At 53.6% G+C, this 20177-nt stretch overlaps 1 protein-coding gene across 5 annotated transcripts in view; it reads right to left on the bottom strand.

The window, feature by feature from the left end:
• COL27A1 (collagen type XXVII alpha 1 chain) overlaps nt 1-20177 on the bottom strand; it is a 135643-nt gene that overhangs the window by 23484 nt on the left and 91982 nt on the right. For all 5 annotated transcript variants that reach the window (XR_004424630.1, XM_033122637.1, XM_033122638.1 and 2 more), the window contains 11 exons: nt 14993-15046; nt 14370-14414; nt 14241-14285; nt 13926-13979; nt 12868-12921; nt 11961-12014; nt 10440-10493; nt 8489-8542; nt 6013-6120; nt 1189-1242; nt 987-1094 (listed from right to left, as the gene is read on the bottom strand). Coding sequence is in view for 4 of the 5 variants with exons in the window: in XM_033122637.1 (XP_032978528.1) it covers nt 987-1094; nt 1189-1242; nt 6013-6120; nt 8489-8542; nt 10440-10493; nt 11961-12014; nt 12868-12921; nt 13926-13979; nt 14241-14285; nt 14370-14414; nt 14993-15046 (684 nt within the window). In the remaining variant the exon portion in view is untranslated. The remainder of the gene's footprint in view (nt 1-986; nt 1095-1188; nt 1243-6012; nt 6121-8488; nt 8543-10439; nt 10494-11960; nt 12015-12867; nt 12922-13925; nt 13980-14240; nt 14286-14369; nt 14415-14992; nt 15047-20177) is intronic.

Below are 20177 nucleotides of genomic sequence, written 5' to 3'. Positions count from 1 at the left end.
TCAGCCCAGCCGCCTGGCACGTCCACTCCGCCCGGAACCCAGGCCAAAGGGAGAGATGGAGAGCAAGTGGCATCAGCCCCTGTCCCCTGGAGCTCCCCTCCTCCCCCAGCCCTTCCTTCTCCCGGCTCCAGTGGTTCGTGAGAGCCCACGAGAGCCAGTTGTTAAACAGAACAGCTATGAAAAATTAAATTATATGAACTGATAGTTAAAACAATTTTATCAAAAACAAAGATGACAAATATTTAAAACTCACCCCTTCCTAATTATTTTACATTTTCTATGTATTACCTATGCTCAGGAGGTTATCAAGTCTATTCAATCTGTGTAGTAGAAATACGAGATAACGGAATGCTACTGTGTGTCTCCTCCCAACCTCGCATTCAGTGACGTCATGTTGGTAGCTTGAAATCAACCCTGGTGACAGCATTTCCACCACAGAAATGGGCAAGTGCCACAGACCAGCACAGCTGTTTACCAGCACACTCTGGTAGCTCGGAGGTGCCGCGTCATCCTCGTCTGCCCTCTCCCTCGCTTCCCCCTGCAGCTGTCACATCCCTCAGAGGCCCTTCCTTCAGGGCAGGCCAGCAATGGCCTGGGATCCCCTCTGAGTCACCCAGCGAGCTGCGGCAGCTTCACCCTGATCCTCACGAATCCACTTCCAGTGGGAAAACTTGTTCAATTAAACATATGCCCAAGGGTCTGGTTCCCTTTCCTCACCCCAACAGCAGGGCTTGTTGACCTGGGTCTGCACGAGACCCACAGACCCCTTCAAATTGCAAGCAATACTCTGTGTTGTGTGTGCTTTTCCAGGAGAGGGGCTGCAGCTTCTGCAGGTTCCCAAAGGGATCCGTGATTCAAAAGAAGTGGAGGGACAATGCACACCCAGGTGTTCAGCCCAAAGTGGGAAAGGCAATACCTCCCTTTCTGCCTTTGGGCCCCTCTGCTTCAGGCCTGACCCCACCCCACCCCACCCAGAGAGTTCTCACCGTTGGTCCCAGGCTGCCCCGGGACCCTTTAGGGCCTGGGGTGCCAGGGGGTCCGGGGTCTCCAGGGGTGCCCATCTCACCCAGCTGTCCTTGGTAGCCCTTGGCACCCTGCAGTACGAGGAAAGACAGGCTGTTACCAGGCCCCTGGAGGGCGGTGGGGAGAGGGAGGAGGACACGGTTGATCATGGCAGGAGGATCCTACCTTGGCCCCGGTCCGGCCCTTCTCGCCTTGCTTCCCTGGTTTTCCTTCAGGACCCTGACGGGAGAAGAAGGGAAAGAGAAAGATGAGAAATGAGGGACAATGGAGGCAGGTCCATGCAGCATGAGAGCCCTAGCTCTGGAAGCTGACGGCCTGGGTTCAAAACTGATTCTGCACCATTACCGGTGTGCCCTTGAGCAGGACCTAACTTCCTGTGATGGGCGTCTTTGTCTGCAAAGTGGGGACAGTGGTCATATTTGCCTCACAGCGCTGAGGGTTCAACTTGGTGATACAGTAGCATGCTTACAGGTGCCTGGCCCATAGGAAGTGCTGGATAAATGGTGGTTGTCATGGTTACTGCTAGGTACTCAGACTGTCCCCATGGGAGTAGCTCTTCACTGAGCTCTCTCCATGTGCCTGCTGTGCGTCGTTCCACCCTCCCAGTGACCCTGAGCCTTAGGCCCGATTCAGACCCCCTCCTATAGATGGTGTCAGTAGAAGTGCCCAAAGGTGAAACGACTTGCCCAGGGCCCCTTCTGGTCCATGGCAAGGCCCTGATTCCATTGCAGATCTGTCTGAGTCCCTGTCCAGGGCCCAGGGTGCCTGTTGGTCATGTGAGGCAGGCAGGATAGGTGCTCTAGGTCATCTCTCATCTCTGACATGCCGGGTGTCACTTCTGACAAGCCCTGAGCTCACATCCCACTGACAGGGTCCCCCTCTCTCAGGGGAAGGGGTTGGAGGGGCTCCTCAGAGTGCTCCTCCCAGGGGCATTGTCCTGGGAAGGTCAGCTTCCCACCCCCACTGTCCCATTGGGGTACCCAGGATACTCCTTCCTGCCTAAAAGGCATCCCCAAACACCCGCTCTCCCCTGCCCTGCTCCAAGGGGTGCCAATCTGGCTTTGTCTCCACAGTAGTCAGGGAAATTCAGGTCAGTGGGGGTGAGTGACTGCAAGTGTGCATGTGTGTGTGTAAGAGATGAGAGAGCAAGAGAGGGAGAGAAGAGAGTCCCGACTCTGAGCCCCTCTGGGTAGGGATGTGGTAGGTAGGGCAGGCAGCATTTCTGGCTTGGAAAGAACATCCGAACTGCCCCCCAGAGGACAGTCCCTTCAAGGCCCAAACGTCAAAGGAATCTGGGAAGAACATCTATATTCTTGGCACTAAAGAGTTGGTTTGACTCAATCCCTCTGGCTGCATTAACAGAGGCACATGCTGGAGGATGAAGGAGGTGACGCTTCCATTTTGGAATAGGCGTTGTATTCGAAGAGGAGGCACTGACTAATTATGATGGAAGGGCAGGAAGGGCTAACCCAGATGGACTTGATTCCTGTCTGCAGATTTCAGCAACTTCCCTGAGGATGGCCAGAGGATGGAACTTATAGGGAGGCCGACCTTGATTCGGCACAAGGGAGAAAGTCTGCTCAAAAGACAAAACATGGCAAAAGTGTATTGGAGATGAGTGTCCCAAAGGGAACTGCTGGTCAGAGCACCCTGAGACCCTCAGGAAGGAAGAGCAGTGGCCCTGGTAGGACGAAGCATAGACTGCCCTATATCCCGGTGCTGAAGTCCTCATGTGACCCTGGGACAAGTCTCTTACCTTCTCTGTGCCTCAGTTTCCCCACCTCTAACACAAAGTCTTGAACTAACTTTGCACTGTCCGATACAGTGGCCCCTAGCCACATATGGCTGCTGAGCATTTGAAATGTGGCTACTGTGATGGAGGAACTGAATTCTTAATCCGATGAAATTTTAATTCACTTAAAATGAAATTTTAAAATGAACAATTCAGTTATTGCAACTCTTAAGTATGTTTAGAACAACTTGGGGTATGAATCTACATTTGCAACTGCCTATTTTATGAAATCTAAATACAGACCAAGTTTTTCTAATGAAAATATAGTATCTGAATTGAGATGTGCTAGAAGTATAAACTACACACTGGATTTCAAAGACTTAGTACAAAAACGCAAAATATCATATTAATGATTTTTATGTTGATTACATGTTGAAATGTTAGTATTTTGGACATATTGGGCTAAATAAAATGTTACTAAAATGAATTTAACCTGTATCTATTTACCTATTTAAAATGTGACTATTAGAAAATTTTAAATGATATGCATAGCTCATATTCTGTTTCTATTGGACATAGAAAATTTTAAATTATACACATAGCTCACATTCTGTTTCTATTGGACAGCAATGGACTTGACAATTGGTCTCTCAAGTTCTCTTGCTCCTCCAGTAATAAAACACTAACAATCATCACAGCCTCAACATATGGTTAGCAACACATGGCCAGGCACTATGTCTATACTCTACCTCGTGTCTCATTCAATTCTCACCATAGGGCTGGGGAGGAAGGGATTATTTATCCCATTTTAGAACTAAAGAAACTGAGGTTCAGCAGAGATGAAGGCACTGTCTACGGGCCACCCAGCCAGGTTAGACATGAGACATGGATCCTCAGTTTCTGGGTACCCATGGCCTAGGCTGGTCCTGGTTGGGGAATTGTGAAATCAGGATACAGGGCTGGTAGAATTTGCTGGTGGACTGAGGTGACTGCAATGGCCGATTCCTTGTCAGAAGGAGAAATGAGTCAGTGTCAAAGTATTCAGTACAGAACCAGAGAGACGGAGTCTCCCTCCAGACAGGGCCGGCAGCCGGCCTCTTGTTCTGATAGGCCCTCTGCAGCTCCCATGGTGTGGGAAATCCTGAGTAAGGGCTGGCACATCCAGTGGGGTGAGGCTATGGGGCCAGAATGAAGACTTTCGCTGGGCCCCCATCCATATAGATGTAATTCTGGAAAGTCCCTGATGGCTCATAAAATTCTATTTTTAAATACGCAACTGTTTCCAGGCCACAGAGTGGGAGATACTAGTTCTGCAGTCCTGATGCCAAAGAGACTCAAATACAGGGTTCTCACCACCTCTGTCACCCGACACACTCAGTCTGGCCCCCGTGAACCTCTTTCTAGTTCCAGTATATGAGAATTGGGAGTGACAGCAAAATATGGACATAACAATGTCCATAACACCACCACCACTGAAACCACCCACATCACCACGTCCATTGTCACCACCATTGTCACTGCAATTACCACTATCAACACTACCAGCATCATCACCACCATGGTCATCACTATCACTAACCATCATCACCATCACCATCACCACCACCACCACCACCACCATCACCACCATTATCACCACCACAATCACCACCACCATTATCACCATCACCACCACCACCATCACCACCACCACCATCACCACCACCATTATCACCATCACCACCACCACCACCACTACCATTATCACCATCACCACTACCATCACCATCACCACCACCATCACCACCACCATCACCACCACCACCATCACCACCACTACCACCACCATCACCATCACCATCACCACCACCACCACCACCACCACCACCATTATCACCATCACCATCACCACCACCACCACCACCACCACCATCACCACCATTATCACCATCACCACTACCATCACCATCACCACCACCATCACCACCACCATCACCACCACTACCACCACCATCACCATCACCACCACCATCACCACCACTACCACCACCATCACCATCACCATCACCACCACCACCACCACCACCACCACCACCATTATCACCATCACCACCACCACCACCACCATTATCACCATCACCATCACCACCACCACCACCACCACCACCATCACCACCATTATCACCATCACCACTACCATCACCACCACCACCACCATCACCACCACCATCACCACCACTACCACCACCATCACCATCACCACCACCATCACCACCACTACCACCACCATCACCATCACCACCACCACCACCACCACCACCACCATTATCACCATCACCACCACCACCACCACCATTATCACCATCACCACCACCGTTACCACTACCATCACCATCACCACCACCATCACCACCACCATCACCACCACTACCACCACCATCACCATCACCATCACCACCACCATCACCACCACCACCACCATCACCATCATCACCACCATCATCATGACCACCAATCATCATGACCACCAATACCACTACCATCATAATCACTACGACCACCATCACCACCATCATCACCATCACCATTAGCTTCTAGTCATTTCCTCCTCCAAATCCATAAAGACAATCTGTTATATTTCTGGTATATTTTATAAAGTGCTTTTTTATCCAAAGTTTCATTGACTCTTCATAGATGAGAAAACCAAGGCTCAGAGAGAGACAGTGATTTTCTCAAGGTCATACAGAAAGTGGGTGCTTGAGCTGACCTCAACCTTTGAACTCTGGGTCCAGGGTTATTTCTGCCATATGTTGTTGCCCATTCCATAGTCAGGATACTCAAAAGCTCACTAAGAAAGGGTCCCTGGAACGTTGGAACTCAAAGTGATCTCAGCACACATTCCTTCCAAATCCTTCATCACACCAAGGGCAGGGGGACCCAGAGAGGGCAAAGGCAAGTGAAAGGTCACACAGCAAGTTACTGATGGAGAATCAGGACCAGTGCCCCTCTTGCTGAATTCTCCCTACTAAATTCAGTGTGGCTGAATGTCGGGATTGGGCAGGATGAGGTCAGAAGGGGCCAGGTTTGTAGCGGGCACAGCAGCCAGGCTAAGGAGAGGAATGCTACTCAAGAGCCATGGGAGGGTTAGGCAGGGGAGGAAGGACCATAGCACAAGACCCGTTGGTGGCAGCTACCAGAACTCCTCCCACCCAACTGTCTGAACAGACACAAGTGTTATTCGCCCCCCAGGAACCTCAAGTGCTGGCATGCCCACTCACCCGGACACCAGTGACGCCAGGAGGGCCGGCGGGCCCATCCTCGCCCATCAGTCCCTCCTGGCCCTTCTCGCCACGCTCACCGTCAGGCCCTGGGTCACCCCTGTCTCCCTGGGTGGGAAGGGCATGGGGAGAAGAGAGAGAGAAAGAATAAGTTAGTCACCAAGGCTAGCCGAGGGCCAGAATCTCAGGGCTCCATTCAGATGTTCACAGCTGACCAATTCCTGGATTCCTTGACAGCTCTCCCAGCTGCCAAAAGGGTCGGGCTGGCATGGGCCCGCTGGCACAGGGAACAGCCTTGACATGGCGGTTTCTAGTGTCTGAACCTGGGCAGGAAGGGGATGGCTCAGGGAAGAGAGGACCCTGACCACACCCATCTCACAAGTTCACAGGAAGGGAGTACGTTTGGGAGACTAGGGCTGTTTCTCGCCAACGTAGACATATGGACAGGACAAGAATCATAACAGGTTGAAATAAAGGAGGTTGAAAAAACTTCACCCAATTCTGCCTCTCAGAACTAACTTTTTCCATTTTTCTGGGTGGCATTTTCAACCTTTGCTCACACGAAAACAGTTTACATTAATAACAAGTAAGAAGTAACAGTTTCGATGGCTATGTACCAGGCTCAGAGCCGTGGAACAACTATTCCAAGGCGAGGAAGCCGGTTAGCAGTAAACAAAGCTTCAGAGGCATAATCCAACCAGACTGCATGCTTCCATCGTTTTTTGTTAATGTCTTACACTACTGAGCACGTTCTCCCATTGCTCTGTGTGCTTCTCATTCTCACTGGCTGCAGAACACCCCCTCTGTCAAGTGGATGGCAGCTAGCACTTATATAGCACTTGCCACATCCCTGGGGGTGCATGGACTGCTGCCCTTGGGCCCTGTGGGCAGAACAAGTTCAAGGGGCATAGGGCAGCATATGCTGTGGCCGCAGAGGGACAGGGCAGTGCCCTCTTAGATGGCCGCGTCCATCAGGGCTGCCCCGGTGGGACCTGTGGCCGAGCTGCAGGTGGCTCCGCTGTGACTGTTCACAGAGGCCCTTGGGAGAGAGTGTGAAGTCCTGGGTACGAGGCAGGGGTGGGTTGGGGAGTAGGCTTGGAGAAGCAGAGTCTCTGCCAGTTTTGTTTCCCGGCGCCACACTTTACGAGAGGCACTGATGAACTGGTGCGTGTCCAGGAGAAAGAGTGGGTTCAGAGGGCATGAAGCCAGAACATGGGAACAGGACCCCTGAGAGCACGCACTGCAGGCCAGTCATTCTGGGGCCTGGGCTTGGGGGCTCAGGGGGCTGGTGTGGCAGGTTACTGGGGCAGTTTCTAGCTCAGCCAGGGAGGACTTCCTAATAGGGGGGTCCAGAGATGACACAGATGAAAAAGGGAGACTCCAAGCTGAGGTGTGGGCCAGTGCAGCGCACATCTGGGCACCAGGAAAGGACTGGGCAGGTTGACTTCTGAGGTCCCTTCCCAGTGAGACTTTCCAATTCTAAGCATGGCCTGGCATGGAGACAAGGGGCTGGCCCTGATGGCCGTCTCACAGATCCCCCTGGCTCCAGGATTCCCCTTCTGGCCTGTCATTCCTGGCCACCTGGAGAATCCTGACATCCTAGGACATCTGCCAACGCTCGGAAGAGCCTTACAAGTTGTCTAGATCCACAGTCTCAATTCACAGATGGGGAAACTGAGGCCCAGAGAGAGGCAGAGACTTCCCAACACCACACGTAAGTCAGTGGCAGAGCACGGGGTTCTGGTTCCTTCTAATTTAAAGGTTTTGTGGTCAGGGGCCAATACCTTCCTCACCCCCAGGGTTAGGCTGCCTAACTTCCAATCTTGCAGATACTTCTCAGTACATGTGCGACCCTGGTCAAACCCCCTCATTTGTAAAATAAGCAGCAAGGTGTTACTGTGAGAATCGAAAGAGATACTCTGTGTAAACAGCTTAGCCCAACATCCAGCTCCCTGCTGGATAAAGGTTAGCTGTGACTAAGAGTTACTGCCACCTGTCGTCACCATCAGCTAGGTGTCAGCAAACTCAGAGGAGAAAATCAGCATAAAAGCACTGTATAAACAAACTATAAAGTGTTGTGTGCCTCCCAGAGGTTGTTTTCACCATGAAGGTGATTCTCCACCAACACCATAAAGAAAACAGGCGTTCAGGTACCACCCGTCGCTAAGAGACACTGCAGTTTTGAGGAGAAGGGAAGCAGGGAGAAATGGAGGGTGGGGATTGTCCCCAAAGCTGCCTGAGCAGGGTGGAGAACCACGGGCAGGGTGGGGGACGGGAGCTGGCCAGGGCTCACCCTCACCCATCCTGCTCTTAATGGGAATCAGCTGGACATCAGCTCTCAGCGCTTTACGGGAACACGGTGCCTCCGGAAGAAAACTTAGGTCTCGGATGAGAGGGCAGTGGGGGCACAGGTAGAAGCAGTTCCCAAACACCCCTTCCTCCCCAGTGCCTGCACCAGAAGAGACTGCACGCTTACCTTCAGCCCATCGGGCCCTGCAGGGCCACTGTCACCTTCAAGGCCTGGCTCTCCCTGGAAAGGATAGTGGGAAAAGAAGAGGAGACGTTACTGGGGAGCAGGCCCCACGTGCTTTGACTTCCTCCCGCTCCCTGGAGCAGGACCCCCAACCTCTGCTCTCCAGGCAGTGGGGTCCTGGAGCATCTGGCACACACACAGTGGGTGGCTGAATTAGTGCATGAGCAGGAGAGTTGAGGCACCCACTCGGCTCCCAGAAAGGAGGGGCAGAACCCCAAGCAAAGCCTGCCGTCTGCAGGGCAGGCTGGGGTGGGGGCTGCAGGAGGTCTCGAGTTAGAAAGTGTTGGTCATGGAGCCGTTCTGGACACACGTGGTTGGACTAGGCAGTGCAGCCTAGTGGTTGAGAAAGGTTTTGACGTCAGGCAGAACTCATGCCCGCGCTGGGCTTCCCATTCACTGGTGGTTTGACCGCAAGCAAACTACCCAGCCCCCATGGGCATCTGTTTTCTCATCTGAAAATGGGGCTCATCCCACTTCCTCTAAGGGTTCCTCCAAAGCACAGGGTAAGCACCACAAATGGTAGTCATTGGAGATATTATTTCTGGAATTGGAGTGAGCCCTCACTGAACTCCTTGGTGGAATCCCATTTTTCAGATGAGGAAAATGAGGCCAGCCTTCAGACTTTCTTACCAGCAAGTCTGGGAAAGATACCCAGACCCTGAGCCCCCTCCTGACCCTCAGCTAGTCTCCCTGCTTGCCCTTCTAGCTTCAGAGATGCCTCTGGACTCCTCAGTTCTCTAAATGGCTGTCAAATTAAGTTTGGGTCATTCTCTGCTTTTAGAATTCAAAATCATTCAGCATCTGAGCTGGAAGGGGCCTAAGAAGTCATCAGATGCAGGGATGGCAAAGACCTGACAGGTGTGTAGATTCCACCCATCTTGTGCCCATGGCAGACATCACTAATCGATCCACTAGAATGTGGCTCCATAAGGACAAGGCCTTCTGTTACTGTTGTGTCCCCAGTGTCTTGAGAAAAGTGCCTGGCACTTTTCGTTATCTTTCCTACTGTGCCTAGATGGCTCCTCTTAACATGGTATTCCTAGAAGACTGTACTGACCAATCGTCATTGACACACAAGATTTGCCATCTCAAGGCTTCAAGCTCCATACTCATCCTCTCTTGCCCTGTGGCCTCCCCTCTCATTCTGTGTCTTAACTCAATTTGGGGAGTCCCTGTCAACTCTGCGGAAGAGGTAGTATGTGGCATTGGGAAAAAGGAAAGATGAGAAGTAAGGAGACTTTGTTTGGGGGTTTGGTGCCCCCATGAACTGAGGACCACACTAACTCCCCCTCATGCTTGGGCCTCACCTGCTCATCTGTAAGGTGTTAGAGGGTGCCTGCTCTGTATCCCTCACAGCTCCCCAGTGGTCCACATGCAGGCAGGGACCTTATCACTGGGCACAGAGCATAGAGGGGTGGACACAGAGGCATGCCAAGGCTTCTTAGAGAAAGACAAGCTTTGTAGATTTCTTTTGGAGAAAGGGATTGTAACCTTCTATGGAACAGTTTTCAGGGGTAATAATAGGTATTTTTCAAAAAAAGCACTTAGATGTCAAATAAGTTTGGAGACCCTGGATTAATCCCAACGAAACCAACTTCTTGGTGGAAGGCTTTCCCAGAGCCTTGGAAATGTTACTGTCAATGGTGCAACAGAGAGCACTGAGCATTTACTGAGTCCCAAACATTTTGAAACACTAAATGCTCTCCTTTAAAGAGCACCTCTACATTGTGGAAATTGCTGGCTCACCAAGAGAGACTGGATGAGTCTGTAGAGATCCATGATCTATTTCTGCAGGTGAGGAAACTGAGGTGCAGGGAGATTGAGTAAAGCCCTTCCCCCCAGCCAAACACCCTGGGGGTGGCTTTCCAGGGAGAATAAATTTGCTTTGACTTACCCGCTGCCCAATGAGGCCCTGTTCCCCAGAGGTGCCCAGAGGCCCAAGATCACCCTAGAAGAAACCAAACACAAGTCCTTGGGGGTGGGTAGGGCCAGCCCCAGCCCTCGCCACCAGCTCTGATTTCGCGGCGGGAGCTAGTGAGCTGGGGCAGCTCCTTCCCAAGAACCAAAGAGAAATTATAAAATGCCAACTAGAGCCCCTTTTCCAAGTCAGCCCTGGCCATGTCGGGATCACGACCACCATCATCACAGCTCACACTTACATGGAGCTGTCCTGAAGGCAGCTGATCCTTGAACAATGCAGGGGGGGAGGGGCACAGTCAAAATCGGCATATAACGACAATCACCGGGCATTCGCGGATTCTCAACCCCGGAGCTGACCCTTGAACAACGCCGGTTAGAACTGCACTGGTCAATTGAAAAAAATCCGCATGTGCGAATGTGCATAGTTCTAACCCGTGTTGTTCAAGGGTCAACTGTGCCTTTTTATTGCACACATTTAATTGTCACCACCCAACAGAAAAGGTATTTTCTTTTACAAATGAAGAAACCAAGGGGCTGTGGGGTTAAGTAACTAGCCCGAGCTCATGGCTACTAAGTGACAGGTTCGGGATCTAAACCCGGGTAGTTTGGCTCCAGAGCGTTTCAGATGCAGAGATGGCAACTCTGACTGGCCACTTCCTTTACTCTCCTTGAAAGTTTTAGCGAGAAACGCAACAAGGAAGAGGCCCTAAATGAGCCAGAATCACTATCACCCACGTTCCCAAGAGACCCCAAAAGGGTCTTTCTCCTGCAGGGATTTCCAAGCCACACTCCCTCCCTGCTGGTGTCTGGGGCACAAGGAGGAGGCAGAACTCTGAGGCCCCAGCTCTGCACTGATCCGCAGCCCCACTTCTGTCTGTTTTATAGATGGGGTGGGTTGCTGCATTGTTTCAGCAAAGGATTCTGGAACTAAGCCAAGACTGATCGTCCCGGGTCTGGGCCAACTCCCTCGGAATGGCTGCGAGACGCCAAAGGGGGATGATCTGCGTCAAGTCCCACAGCCCCTCCAGGGTTCCCCTAGGCCCTGCCTCAACAATGCCCCAGGCCACCAGCATCGCTTCTCAGCTCCAGGGCCTATATAGGGAGCAGCATCCTATTCCAACAGTGGCGAGGAGAGGGGGGTCTCCCCAGAGCCCAGGTATCAATGGGCGCCTGTTTCCCAGCAGGTAATGAGGGGCACCACGGGTGCTGAAATGCAGATGGTATCGCGGGAGGCCAGGAGGTACTGCTGACCTAGCATGGGCAGGCGCAGGTGCCAGAGAAAACATTACTGGGCAGGGGCGGGGTGAGGAATCTGGGCTGGCCGGGCCCTCTGCTGTGGCCATCACCAGGACCCACCCGCTCCCCAGCCAGGTGCACAGAGAACCTATTATCCTGGACACAAGAAAGGCCCATTTCCCTTCTGTGGGGAGGACGTGGCCACCAGCTGGGAGCTGGTTTCAGTAAGGCATTTTGCTCTTCTTTCATCCCACCTCACCTTCATCCCGGCTTCCCCAGGAAGGCCCGATTCTCCCACTGCACCCGGCGGCCCCTGAAAGAAAATGCTATTGGTTTCCCCTAGACCAAGGACTGGCCCCTGGTTGTAAGGGAGGAGATAACTGAGGCAGGCTCAGAGAGGGCAAGGGACATGCTGAGATCACACAGCATGAGAGACAGAGCTGTCTCAGAGCTTGGAGCTGGGACTGGGGGAGGGGGGCTGACTGGGCCCAGACTGCTGAACCTCAGGGCTACCCAGAGGCTGCTGCAGCCTTCTCCCTCCCCGAGAGTGTGGTTTACCACATTAGGAGCCCCTTGGCAAGCACAAGAAGGAAAATATCATGATTTGTATAAGGCCAGGAGAGGAAGCCAGCAGATGCTGTGTCCAGGGCTGAGTGATTCCAGCCCTTCTGTCTGAGCCAGGCCAGGAAGACAAGGGCAGGAAGGGGTCCTACTTATAACCATTGGAATAGCTGCAGCCTTTGCATCAACTCTGCAGTTCAGTTTTCTCCTCTGGATAAAACAGGGGTGTCTGAAGCCCCTTCCAAGCTCCTTGCTACATGACCTTAAGAGGGCTGGTTCTACAGTCAAACCTGGGCTGGGGTGAAGTCCCAGCAGTGTGGGGGTAGGGGCATTGCTGCTTTCCTTGGTGCCAAAAAAAGGCACTGTCAACTCCCCATGAAGTTCCTGGGACCCCTGCATCCCACCTACTGCCCCTGGGCCTGGAAGCCCAGCTCCTCCCCATATGCCATTAGGGTACATCTACCTTCTCTGCCTTCAGTCTCTGCAGCATACAGGACATGGCCACCTGCCCAGGCCAGGCCAGGGTCCCCTAAGGAAGTAGTCTCGGAGTTGCTGATACCTCCCCAGCAGCACCATGGAACAAATAACAGTCCCTCAGCACTCACCTTGGGTCCCATCTCTCCTGGAGGGCCAATTGGTCCCTGGGGTCCCTGAGGGCCCTGCAAGACAGACAGTTGGGAGAAGCTAGCCTGGGCCCTATCTGGGGTCTCAGGCTTGATAATGCAGTCTGGAGGGGTGGGTGAGAGTGAGCAGCCACAGACCCTAGGCCTCCATCCTGGGCCATGCTGTCCCCTAGGATCCCCCCCAGTCCATCTGTACACTCTCCTACTCATCGACCTAAAATTCAGTGAGGCCCTCTCCTGCTCAGGAATCTTGCAGCTCTGGAGCCCTGCTCACTCTGTTCCCTCTGCCTGGACACCCTTCCACCTCGGATCCACCTCTGGAAACCCCCACCCTCACCCTGGTCAACCCACTGTTCAAAAGAGCATCTCTACTTGGGCCTCAACGTGTGGGACTGAAGCGTGGCCCAAGGGGCAGGAGCCTCCTGTTGGGGACGTTTCCTCCTGAGCCCCCGGAGAGTCCATCCTCTCCTCTCCATCTCCAGCAGCACCACTCCACAGCCTCCTCATGGGGCTCCCCGACACTTAGACTGTCCCCGCCAAACCCAAGCTTCCGGTGAGCTCTTCTGAAGGGCCTCCCTGTTTCAAACCCCTCAATGGCTCCCGTTGCCCTTAGGGTAACATCTCTCTCCGTGGCGGGACCTCCTCCTGCCTGGCCCATGTCCGGCTCTCTCCCCTCCAGCCACCATGGGCTCTGCAGTTCCCATTCAGTTTGTTAGTTTATTCTCTTTCTCTCTCCCACCAAAACATCTCCCTCCACTTTTCACTGTGATAAGCACACTAGACATATTTTCTCATTTCATCTTCAGGACCGGATGGCAAGGGAGGGACCATTATTCCCATTTTACTGGCAAGAAAACTTAGGCTGGAGGGCAAGAACTCTTAGCCTCGACCCAGAGTTCCAGAGCCCCCCGGCCAGCGTTCCCTCCACCATCCAAGGCCTGTCCCATCAGCCCCAGCATGGTCACTCGCCAACCTCTCTCCTTGTGTGAATACTGGCCCACACCCGCAGGTGCACTAAGATGCAAAAAGAGGGCAGTTACCGGTTCTCCTGGAAGGCCCTTGGTGCCTGGCGGGCCCGAAGGACCCGGAATGCCCTGCAGAGTTAAACAAAGGGGAGCTTAGTCCCTCTGTGGCCTTCTCCCCGACCTGTGCCCTTGGCCTCAGTCAAGCCGTCACAGCACTGAGTGACGGGTGGGGAGACTGAGTTCCAGGGGCAGAGACCTGCCGAAGGGTCTTCAGTAAAGGGAGTAGGCAACTAGAGCCTTTGGGATTTCCAGAGCAAGAGGGGACTTGGCTAGAAGGGCTATTGTCTCCCCACACAGCCCCATGGCATTTTAAGAACCAGTGCTACTTACGGGAAAGCCTCGAGCACCCAAGTGCCCTCGCTCGCCAGCCGCACCCTAGAAGCACATTTGGGTTCATTAATGGCACATGTCACAAAGCAGGAAGTGGGAAGGGGGACTGGCAGCCATGGTGTGACATACCTGCTGCCCAGGCTGGCCCAGTCTGCCCTGCGGTCCTGGAGGTCCCTACAGGAAGCAAAGCCCTTGAAGGTGGGAAGGGTACTTGGGAGGCCCCTTCACAGAGAAGGGACCCACACTCCCACGGGAGATATAAGGAACCATGGATCATGCAACCCAGGATGCAGGTCGGAAAACTACGACCCAGCAAGGGAGTGGCTCGCCATAGTCACCAGGTACTTTGGCAAGGACCAAGGACCCCATGCTCCTGAGGGCAATAGAAGCAGCCTCAGCTCTCAGAGACCCTGGAGGGCTTTGGCGGTCCCGGGAAGGGGCCAGAGGTCACGAGTGATTCCTCCTCACTCTCACACTTCCACGCTGTTTCATTCACATGCTTTCTCTCACTTTCACTCTCAGTCTCAAAGCTCCTTCTCCCTCCCCTGCGCCCATGCTCAGGGCTGGTGGGGTGGAGGCAGGCAGAGGGCAAGAGGAGTGGCTAGATGAGCTCTCAGACACTACCCTACAGCCTCTCAGGGACTCCTGGCTGTCCGCCAGGGGCCTATTGCTGACGGGGTTGTGAGGCCTGGTTCCTGGATTCCTGACCCAGCATGGAAGGAGAGAAGCAAGGTAGGCCATGGGGGTCTTACCTTCAGACCCCGGGACCCTTGCTCCCCAGCTGGTCCGTCTGGTCCTCGGGGGCCCTGGAATAGGAAAAAGGGACTAGCACAGTGGACAGCAGGGGTCTCCCTTGGGTTGGGAACCAGGAGGCAGGGCTGCCCAGAACCTTGGGCTTTTCTCTGCACAAGCTGGGGGCTCCCTCTTGCTCCCACTTACCTGGGAAGGGGCTCCCTCCTCCTCCCACTGTCACCCTAAGAAGGGTCACCCCTGTGCAACGTGCCTGCTGAAATGGCTCTGCAGAGGGCTCACATGGGTGGTCTCAGCTATAGGCCCTACTATTCTGGAATGGGGCCGGTGGTACATCTAAACCCTTTTTAAAGAGACCTTGGGGAATGGGGGTCAGCCAGCTAACCCATTTCACAGACATGGAGACTGAGGCCAGAATACAGAGACACATGGGCAAGTCCCTATAGCCAGGTCTTCAGACTCTCCTCTCACATGCTCTTCTCACTTGGGCAGAAATAGTTGTATGGACCACAGCCCTTGGGAAAACTGACAGAGAAGGACCCAGGGAGGATCTGCACATAGCCAGATGTGTGGAACAGTCCCCTCTCCAGCCAGATGTGCAAGCTTATCTGGTCCAGCTCACATGAGGAGGGGGCAGGAACAGGGCAGGAGTCAGGCAGCTGTTCCCCGGAATTCTTGGATCAGGTCTGAGCCCTGAGACAGAATTCTTGATCTTTTGAGAGCTGGGAGGCCCCCAGGGCAGATGGAATCCCATCTCCCCCCAAAGATGAGAACACTGAGGCCAAGACAAGGAAAGTGACTTGTCTAGGCCTCTTAGCACATTAGCGGCTGGTATCCCCTCCAGGGTTCCACCCAGTGTCTATGTGTCCCCTCCATAGGATGGGACACAGATGGGATAGAGTCCCCTGGAAGAGGCCCTCATGAACAGTGTGGTGTCTGATCTGGCGGGGGTCAGGGGGCTGTGTTGGGAAGACAACGAGGATCCCGTGAAGGAGGCTGGCCCACCCAGCCTGGCAGCAAGGGGACTAGCCACAAAAGGGGTCGGGGCACTGTCTGCATGGAGGGAGGATGAGGGATGAGAAAACAACAAGGAGAGATCACTTTAAAACTGAAAAAGGAAACTTTTAATTAATAATTGAGCCAGAAAAAGCAACAATTCCTCTTATCAGCTGCCTGGGGCTCTGGATACTTCAGCTCCACAATACAGCCTCAAACGGAGCCTCGCTGATTAAATAAACCAGGGCTGGAAACCAGTGGGCTGCAGCCAGGGCTTCCGCTGGGAGTCTTTGTTCCCAAGTGTCTCCTCGCCCGGAGCCCAGTGGGGATCCAACAGTGTGCACAGTGGTGCTCAGGAAATGCTGTGTCTCAGGGACAAGCGACTGTTCCTCGCTGAGCCTCAGTCATCTCATCTCAGAAATTCTGCCTCAAGGCAGGAAATCATACCCACAGGAGGCTCAGCACCCGGCCTATATAGCAAGTGCTCGATCAAACCTAGCTCTGCCAGAAGAGGTTGCAGGCTCCCCGGGGGCAGGGACACAGGGATGGCTCCATGAATCTGGATTCCGTTCCTTCCTCAGCACAGGCAGCTCCTACTGTGCTGCGTACAACCAGCTGAGAGTTTTCACGGGTTCAAGATGAGGTTTGATTAGACGGGGTGGGTGCAACTTCTGGTTTTGCTGCCAGCTTGCTGTGTGACCCCAGGAAAGTCCCTGTCCCTCTCTGGGCTTCAGTTGTAGGTGGATACTGTCAGACCACCGGTTAGACTTACCCCCTCCTCACCCCGATTCATGGACAGGGACCCAGCGGAGAGGGGCCAGGCTGGGGTAGAGGCATCCCAGGTCCTGGGAGTCAGGACAGAGGCTGAGCTGATGGGTGGGCTTCTGGGCCTTTCTGAGAGATCGCTTCTGGCCCCTGGTCTCTATCTCTAGCTGAGGCATAAACCTCCCTGGAAAGGGAGAGCTTTGGGAGTGGAGCAGAGGCCCAGGGATGTCGAGGGCTTGGTGTGAATCACACAGCATCCTTTTTATCCTGGGAATCACAGCTTTTCTTGGAGAAAGGTGATGAGCTCTATAATAGTAACAGCAGCAGCAGCAGCAGAGGCAGCAATAATAGTGAACACCAGTCCCCTCGTTTTACACGTAAGCAAACTGCACATGGTCACATTGCTCGTAAGTGGAGGAGCCAGAATTTGAACCCGAGTCAGCCAGATGTTCATTTTTCCCCACCACTCCCTGCCACAGTTTATCAGTGTGAGAGTGAGCTCACTGCCACAGCAGTTGTACAGGTCAGGGCCTAGAAAAGCTTGCCAAGAAGGTTCTGCTCTGGGCAGGGTGCTGGAGAAGACAACGTCTAAAATCCCTGTTACTTGGGGGACTCTGCTGTCCCCTGAAAGCACCAGAGAGTTCAGGAAGCTGGGGCTGACTTAGGAGGGACAGTACCAACCTTTCCTGTGTGGAGGGAGGAGGACGCAGCGGGGCCCTAGCCACCCTCCTGCCCCAGCTCCACTGTGCAGGGAGATAAGCGAGAGCAGCCACACCCGCACCCTTGCTCTGGGCCACTCTGCAGCTTGTCCTGTGTCCTGCAGGACCCCCAGTCCTGCCCCTTGCTTCCTCAGATGAACGCGGACTGACCCACCCCGCTGGAAGCAGGCCACTCCCCCTGGAAGTTGTTTGCAGTCATAGCAGGGGCTTGGTGGGGAGGAGACCCTGCCTGGGACAGAAAATCTGGCCAATCACAGCTCTTGTGAAAAATGGATGGATGATTGAGAAAGCACATCCTACGCATGGCTGCCTATCAGGAACGGACCATATGTGAGGAGCCACTGAAGGGTTTTCATCCCCACGGCCATCCGAGGAGGCCGATTCTGTTGTGGGCCCATTTTACAGAGGAAAACGAGGGGAGGCCAGGATTCGAGGTCATGCTGAGCTCTTAGCCCCACTCACTGGAGCAGAGTTCCACATCAGGCACTTGAATCTCAGAATCCTCCCAACTCCCTCGAAGTGGACAGTGGAGGGAGAGTGGAATGTCCCATGACCTTCGCCAACACCCTGCCCCAGCGAGCAGCCTTCCTGGCAGGCTCCTGGAGGCCCTGACCTGCACACCACCCGTCATGGGGAGCTCACTCCCACACTGAGGAACAGTGACTCGTAGGAGTGAAAAGACTGGGCATCCAGCTGACTTGGCTTCAAATCCTGGCTCCTTACAACTTCCTCCTAAGGTCACTCACAAAACCTTAGAGAGGTTAAGAAACTGGACTGAGGTCCTAGAACTGGTAACTGGGAAGGTGGAGACTTGCTCCTATAACTGTCTGACCCCAGAGCCCTCAGTCTTTCAATTGGAGCCCGTGGACCCAGACCCTGTCAATAGCTCTACCAAGAGCAGAGGGCCTGGGGCCCCCTCCGACCTCTGGTCTCAACAGCTTAGTGCTCATGCTTCCCAGCGCAGGGAGGTGGAGGAGGTGGGGTGGGGGGATAGCAGGGCCCATCTGGACATGGGCAGAGAAGCAGGCAGGGCCTTGTAGACCTCCAAGCCCATCCCCCATGGCACATACGGGGAAACTGAAGCCCAGAGAGCAGCGAGGCCTTGCTAAGGTCATAGAGCAAACCAGGAAGTACAGAGGGTGGGCTGCCCAGAACCGAGCTCTTGAGCAGCACAGTGGATGCCTCTCTAGGTCCCCCACCACCCTCAGTTACCCCTTCTGTGAAGTGGCCTTTGGTGGCCTATTAGGCAGGGGACCCAGAGGGCAGATCCCAAAGGTTTTACATTCCTGCCAAACCCAGCGTGGGGAGGGGCTCATGTTCCTGAAGCTTCCCTCCCAGCTCCAGAGACTTTGATGTGGTTGGGAGCCTGGGTTTCCTCAAGCAGGAGATACATTCTTCCAGCCACTGCTGGGAAGGGGTGGTGGAGACAGCTGGGGGGAGCTCAGTGAGTTAAGGGGTTCTTAAGCCTCATATCTGGAGGGGAAAGCAGGGCCCGGGCCAACAGAGCTCACCCTCCAGCTAATCTGGCTTCCTGGGGCAGGAGGAAAAGTGCACAGGGTCAAGGTGGAACCTGGCTGTCAACAGGCCTTGGTCCACGTGCAGAGGCCCAGGGCACGGTGCTGGGAGGGGCCCTCCCCAGCCAGAGGAATGCCTCTTAATCTTCCCTTTCCCAGGCCGACTGTGCAGGCCATCTGGTTCAGGGGAAAATTTTAAACCACTTGAAATCCAGCCAAGAGGAGCATAATCATAACAGATCCCTGTATGGTGCTTGGATATCAGGCCTGAGCTGTCTGCACTACCTGTGCCTTCTCGTTTCCTTTTCACAAGGCTGCATGGCCTGGCACCTGTATACCAGCTGGGGGCAGGAAACCATTCCATCAGCCCTCCCTAGCTGTGCAACCTGAAGCAAGTGACTTAACTTCTCTGTGCCTTAGTCTCCTTATCTGTAAAATAGAAATAAGAATAGCACCTACTTTATAGGGTAGCGTTAAAGATTAAATTAATTCATGTATGTGATAAGACAGTGCCTGGCACATAATAAGTACTAGCGATTACCTCTGGCTACTGTGCTCAGGCCCGCCCCTGCTTAGAGCTCTGTGTGGGTGCCCACTGCCCTTGGAGCATAGCCCACAGGCCTGGCTGTGGTGTTTGAAGTCCTGCTTGGCTTAACACCTGCTAATTCTTGGACTCATCCTTCTCACCTCATCCCGCTGTTGAACCAATGGAATCCCCGAACACGCCACACCTTCTCTCACCTTAAGGCTTTCCCTCTGCCTGGAACCTAGCATCAGGTCAAGCACTGCCCTCTCCCTGAAGCCTTCCCCGGTAACCTGTCCAGGAGGTGCCTCCTCCAGGCTCCCAAGCTGCCTGCCTTCCACCATTAACAGGCTGATGACCTTGTACCGTCTATTTGACCAACTTAATTGAGCCAGAAGGGCAGGCAGGGGTCATGCCTGTCCTATTCTCTGTGATATATCTACAGAGCCTCCAACAGTAGCTGGCATATCGTAGGTGCTAAATAAAAGCTGACTGAATGAATGAGCAAACACACGAATGGACAAAGCACTAGTACCACAGAGCCTGTCTGTACCCACTGGATGGCAAGGACTGGTACTCAGAAATGTACTGGAAAAGATGGGTGGGGGTCCCATGGTGAGCCTGGAACCCTGCCTGGTGAAAGCCAAAGATCTCAGAGCTGGGCAGGGGG

The sequence above is a fragment of the Rhinolophus ferrumequinum genome, chromosome 12 (assembly GCF_004115265.2).
Source record: "Rhinolophus ferrumequinum isolate MPI-CBG mRhiFer1 chromosome 12, mRhiFer1_v1.p, whole genome shotgun sequence".
Taxonomy (NCBI): Eukaryota; Metazoa; Chordata; class Mammalia; order Chiroptera; family Rhinolophidae; genus Rhinolophus; species Rhinolophus ferrumequinum.
The sequence above is the reverse complement of the archived record's forward strand: the minus strand, read 5'-3'. Positions and strand labels throughout refer to the sequence as shown.